At 35.8% G+C, this 6,651-nt stretch overlaps 1 protein-coding gene across 1 annotated transcript in view; it reads left to right on the plus strand.

Annotated features, from left to right (window-relative positions):
* The first annotated feature begins 351 nt into the window (after positions 1-351).
* LOC106149479 (UDP-glucuronosyltransferase 2A3-like) overlaps positions 352-6,651 on the plus strand; it is an 18,456-nt gene continuing 12,156 nt past the window's right edge. The window contains exons 1-2 of the mRNA XM_013518475.1: positions 352-1,114; positions 4,092-4,240. Coding sequence (XP_013373929.1) covers positions 391-1,114; positions 4,092-4,240 — 873 coding nt within the window. The 5' untranslated portion in view covers positions 352-390. The remainder of the gene's footprint in view (positions 1,115-4,091; positions 4,241-6,651) is intronic.

Here is a 6,651-nt window from a genome sequence, read left to right on the forward strand (position 1 = left end):
CCTGTTAGCTAGAGGAGAATATAACCAATTTGAAAGCAGACTTTATTTTTTACCAAATAGAGAAACTACAGGTTTTACTGTATTTACTTAAAGTAGTTTTCCATTTATATACAGAAAATATCAATTTAAATATCAGCTTTTGCTTGTCATTGCATTGAGAATTGTACCATGAGTACAACAAATACAGTCTTTACTTCTATCTAATGGTTTGCATTGCTTGAACAAGAGACATATAAGAACCCTTCCAAATAATACTATTGACAAAGTGCCTTTCACTTGCATCCTTTCCTGTCTCAGGAAGTTAATATTTAATGAATTTTGGCACCTAAATTGCCCCTTCATCCTCGCACACACTGCGCCTCCCCAGAGCAGTGTTTTGGGGATGCCAGCATGGTGCCCGGGAGGTGGGCTTGCGCGGTCCTGCTGCTGCAGCTCTGCTGTGCTGGCTGTGGATCCTGTGGGAAGGTGCTGGTGTGGCCCTGTGAAATGAGCCACTGGCTCAACTTGAAGACTCTTCTTGAGGAACTCGTGAAAAGAGGACATGAGGTGACAGTTCTGACTCCTTCAAACAGTTTTTTCATTGACTACAGGAAGCCTTCTGCATTTCATTTTGAAGTGATCCCTGTACCAACTCACAACAATGCTTCTGAGATTAGGGTAAATGAGTTTATCGAACTAGCTGTGAATGTCATGCCAACACTGCCACTCTGGCAATCAGGAAGACTACTGCAAAAAGTCTTTCTTCAAGCAACTGAAGATTTGAAACTTGTCTGTGCAAGTACAGTCTACAACCATTCGCTCATGCAGAAGCTTCAGCAATCCATGTATGATGTGATGCTCACAGACCCTCTGGTGCCCTGTGGGGAGCTGGTGGCTGAGATGCTTGGGATCCCTTTTGTGAACACCCTACGGTACTTCACGGGCTACACCATAGAGAAATACTGTGGGCAGCTTCCAGCTCCACCTTCCTATGTGCCTGTTCCCATGGGAGGACTCACAAGCAGAATGACTTTTATGGAAAGGGTGAAAAATCTACTGCTTTCGTTTTTGTTTGACTTCTGGTTCCAGCAGTATGACTTTCAGGTTTGGGATCAGTTTTACAGTGAAGCATTAGGTAAGAAACTCGGAATTTTATGTTAAGCTACTTTTCAGTGTCACCTAGGAAGTTGAAGAAAAGCGTAGAGAATTGAAAGAGAAATGTTTTCAAAACTTTTACTTTTTCATAAAACTGTGAGAGTAATGATTGTTCATTACCATAACTAGGAAGCAATTATAAGCATTCTTATTTCAGTTGTGTGTTTTGTTTATAATCCTCAGATGCTTTTGTAGGAGTCCTTGACACTTCATTGTTTTTCTAAAGGAAAATCACAAAGAAAAATCACACAAAGTACTGTTTAATGTAATAAAATATATCATTCTTGTTAGATATAGAACAGAGAATCTTTCTAGTACAATAAAGTTTCTTTTCCAGGACATGAGGATAACAAAATTTTATTGAGTAAAATTTTTAATGTTAGTTGAATGAGTAAGAAAATATTCTTGCTCTGTTCTAGGAATAAACTGACATGAAGTATTCTGAGCATGGTATTATGTGTATGATATAATTTACATGATCTGAACTTTTGCACATGTCAAAAAATCATTTATTACTAGTATCCAGTTTATGAAATTTTCCCCTCAGTTAAGACTGTACTTGTCCATTTTTTGCCTTTGCTACATATGAAAGCATGATCGGATGGATAGAAAGACAGTTAGGTACACTGATAACCTAGTTCTCCTTGCTCTTTCTTGTTTGGAAAATTTTATTCTTATTTAACTACAGTAGTTAAAATACATTTGAACTAACATGTCTTTAATTCATACCTTTGAGTTTCCTCTTGTTGAGGAGAGTTTTCACAGTATTTTAAGATGGAAACTTTAATTTTTAAATTACTTACATTGTTGTCTTTTTATTTGTGTCAACTGTCTCTTATTACTAAATTATTATTAGAAGTCAACATTACCCACAAGTATTGAATAAAGTTATTGCTTCAAATTATGGTAAATTTTTTTTCCAAATTAATATGGTAGATAATATTTAACTAAAAAAACTAATGATTTTATTCCTTCAGGAATTCCACTTTAATATTGTATTGAAACAATATTAATATACTCAGGAAATTAATCACTTTTTTGGTTGCAGCATTATTTTTTATTAAAAGTATTTTGAAATTTTCTTTATAACAATAATAGCCTTTTTATAACCATGTCACCTACTTTACTTTTCTTAATTCTTCTTCCTGTTTTATGTCTATCAAGGCTGTTATATGTTAAAATTTGTCACTTCAGAATGAATTGAGTCGTTACCTTAATTCAAGCATAGTTGCTTATGAAGTTACAAGTGAAATGCAATATTTTTTGAGAGAGAGGTCGCTACGTAGTTCAGGCTTGCCTTGGACTTACTGTATAGACCAGGCTAGCCTCAAACTCATGGCAATCCTCATGCCACAGCATCCCAAGTGCAAGAGTACAGGCATGGGCCAGCCCCAACAGCAATTTTTATGTTCTTAATGTTTACTCAGTCTGCGTCAATCTCAAAATTGAAGTGACTTTCATTTCTATTTGCATCCTGATGACCCCGAAAGTTGTACTTCTGTGTGGTCTGTCTCCCATATTCAACCCACTTATAAATTCATGTGTACTTCACATTGCCATGAGTGTATTCAAACTTTAGTTATATTTAAAATTTTCTAACTGACTCCAAACATGTTCTGGATGTATTTACCATTTCACTTAATGGAACTCAGGCTTTGCAGTACCTAAGGTGAGAAATAGCTGGGTTCATTGTTTATCCAACTATGTTTCTCACAGCACATCAACAGTCTGATGGGAAATCCAGTCAGCTTTACACTCAACTCTCTGTAGAATTTGTCAAATTCACTGAAATATCCACTGTTATTCTGGTTTGAGCTACTGAGACTTCTTATCCTACATGAAATTGACACTAGAGCATAAACTCAATAAATAATAAGGAAGAACACACTGTACAATAAATACACACATGATGCTTCTCAGTGTTATGAGTAAATTCTGCTGACTTGTCCTTCAGGTATCAAGACCTCTACTGTTGTTTATTGCTCTTGTGCTTCTTGGACGTAGTTTTTGCTCATACATTGGTACAAGGTTATTTATTTTAGGCCCTCAGAAGGTGGACGTGAAATAAAGTATATACATCTTACTTTTAAAGTTGGAGATTTTATTTATTAACTTTCTCACATGAAAGTTTAAAGAATTTATTTCTTAGGTTGGAACAGGTAGCTTTCTCTCTGTGTTAATCTAGCTAACATGACCTATGCTACAAGTCTTCCTTTTTTCATTTGAGGACATGATATTTATGTATGGAAATGCTTTTCTTCATTACTCACAAACACACAAAACTATAAAACTGATACCTAGAAGTGTGCCTTGCAAAAAACATCATTTAACTGTAACAGTGTGTAAGTGTGCATTATTGGTGATATCTGTGCACATATCTCACACCATTCGTGAGCTCATGCTGCGTCTGATTTAGTGAGAGAATTGTTCATTTTATTGAAGAAATAATGAAATATTAGCTTAGGATATCAGAATGGAGTCAAGAAGAAATGATGGACCATGCTTGGCCGGATCTCTCAATGGTCTGTGTGACAACCCACTATAAAACCTATAAATTGAATGCACCATCTCACATGGAAACTGGAAAGTCCTCATGAGGTGACTTGAGGTTTATGTGATGGAGTACATCTATTTTCTGCCATTTAACTAGGGAGGAAAATGTAGTGCTAAACATAACAGTTTCTCTGGGCGTATTTGAGTTTTGGATTGTTTGTTGTTATTAAATGATAGTTGCATATTTCTTCTCTTCCACTACCCTTAAAGTCCTATTTTGCCCTCTGTGGCACATCTGTCCGTCCCCTCCCACTCTTCCTCCTGCCTAACTTTTTCCATTTTAACATAGAATTATTCAAAAAGACCTAATTTTTCTCTGTAATTGCATGTAGGGAAATTACCAGTAATTTTCCGTCGGTAACTAAATGTGTTCATGTCCTCCACTTGAAATTCAATTTCTTCAGGAAGGCCCACTACGCTATGTGAGACTATGGGCAAAGCTGAAATCTGGCTTATTCGGACATACTGGGATATTGAATTTCCTCGTCCATACCTGCCTAATTTTGAATTTGTTGGAGGACTGCACTGCAAACCTGCCAAACCTCTACCTCCGGTAAGTCTGTGATGAGGAATGTTTTACATCCCTTAAAATACTTGATTTTTCTTTAAAGATTGTAGCTTCAGTAAGAGAGAGGTTTTGTTGAATATCTTAAACATGTCACTGCAAATTAATTTCCCCCATCGTGTTGATGTAATGGTACTTGCTCTTTGTCTCCTTGTGGTGAAAGAGGAAATGACTGAAGTGCTTTGCTAAAATTATCTGTGTCTATACTGTGAGCGCTGAAGTGGAGAGATGGGGAGTCAGTCATGGAGATCACTAAGGAGACTGTTTTAGTCTTTCTTGCAAGCTTCTAGAGTCAAAAATTGGGATAGGCCCCAAAGAGTTTAATGAGGAAAGATGCCTTCATGAGAACTCTTAAAACCGCATAGATTTTGAGAAGCAAGAGGAAAGTCACGCTGACAGAAAATGCTGAATTTGACGGCACTCCGAGATTTTAATTTCAGATAATTATCATATAGTGTTGAACTTGACTATCTTAGGAAACAGTAAGTAGAAAATAAACATGGGGTGAAGTGTGATGAGTTTAGATTTTTCTCTGTTTACTCCTATGAGCCTAAGACATTGTCAGAATTTGATTTCTAGAACTGATTTTGAGAAATAGTTTGGGGAGTAAACGACCCCAGTGTTCACAGACAGCATGAGAAATGTCATGGAGTCATCAAATTGCGAGAATCAACTGTTGTATGGATTATTTCTGATTGCGATGTCAGATTTTTTGCAGTAATAAAGAGAAGGTGTATGCAATGTTTCGAAGGATTCCATGAATAAGAGGGTGTCAGAAAGTTGGACAGAGCAATACTGAGAAGTAAAAGAGAGTAACAAAGTACAATATGGTAAGACCATTGCACTAATTATTAATAGGGATTGAGGAGACAAACTCTGTTTTGTTTGGTTTTCAAGTCCAGGAGTATAATCTCTCTAGAAGGTGGAAGGTTAATAGTTATACACAGAAGAATTTTTGATTTCCTTTCAGGATAGGGAAAGCATGTATAAGTGCAAACTTTGATTTCAAGGTGCTGGTCATATTTTAGTTGCCAGCCAAGTTCCAGATGCAAGTTTATTGAGTATGGTTGAACAATGAAGCAATAGTTAAAAATACATAGAAAAAGACATAACTCATGCTTGGATAACTAGATAACACTCTATTGGATCCCGCTTCCTGTGCCTCCTTCACACACACACACACACACACACACACACACACACACACACACAGCTTCACTAAACAAATCAAATGTGTTTTAGAAGAGCAAGAATAGATTCCATTCCAAACATGACTTTTTTACAGACATAGATTGAGTAATCTCAATGTCTCAATGAGAGAAGTGGTTTATGTCTGGGATGGAAGCTTTGATACACAGAATAAAGAAAACCTGAGAGGGTGAAGGTAAGGTAGGGAAATGAGAAAAGAAAGAATCAAGTTATATGATGTACAGGTGCAGAATCCCTATGATGAATGTGATTATTAAGTAAACCTAAAATGTTCCAATAAATCAATTAATTTTAAAAAATAATGAGAAACAGTCCAGAAAAATTCCTAAAAGAATGTGAGGTATTTGTGGGTTTATGTGTTTTATGTGTATGGTATTTTCATTAATAAGTAACCATTTGGATATAAATTAATTGGTGACATAAAAATTAATGGGACTCATAAATATTCTCCACTTTTAACTAGGCTGAAAGAGGAGTCTGCTTCCAGTGAGGATGTCAGACTCTTCTAGTAATTTTATTGTCCATAAATTCAGAAGGACATTAATCCCAGGATGAACACAGTAGTTGTAAACACAGGATAGTAGGTGGTGCATGTCTCAGAGTGGCATGTCCCTAGATTCCTCTGTGAGTACTCCAGTCACACACTTTGCGATGCCATATTAGCAAACCTGTAAATGATGACTCAGGAAATTTATTTTTCCAAGAACTTACAATTTATTTCTGTAATAAGTCTCAAATTAATAGAATACCATTAGCATCCTTCCAGGTTGGGAGTTTATACATCAAGATAGCACATATCACAGCCTCATAAATGTCATTTTTATAGCAGAAGATCAATTGTCTCATCTTATAAAATGTTAGTATATATAGTATTTCTAATGGACCTCATTTTGCCTTGTTAATAAAAGGAGGGCAGAACACTAAGGAAATTAATTTTGTGTAATGTGTAAGAAGAAAATAGATGAATTTATTAATAACTGGTTTCATAAATCTTACATGCTAATAATTTTCATAGTTGTCTCTTTATTATTAGAGTACCTTACACATAAAGATCTGGTAAAACACATGAAGCTTTAATTCAATCAGTTTTTCTTAGTTTGCAGCAGTTGTATTACTGCATCAGTATCACTGCCTGTTCTTGGTCCCTTTAGATCATTTTTCATCTTGCTGATGTGAATTTTGAAGGTCAT

The sequence above is a fragment of the Chinchilla lanigera genome, unplaced genomic scaffold (genome assembly GCF_000276665.1).
Source record: "Chinchilla lanigera isolate Chin_1 unplaced genomic scaffold, ChiLan1.0 scaffold00046, whole genome shotgun sequence".
In the NCBI taxonomy this organism is placed as follows: Eukaryota; Metazoa; Chordata; class Mammalia; order Rodentia; family Chinchillidae; genus Chinchilla; species Chinchilla lanigera.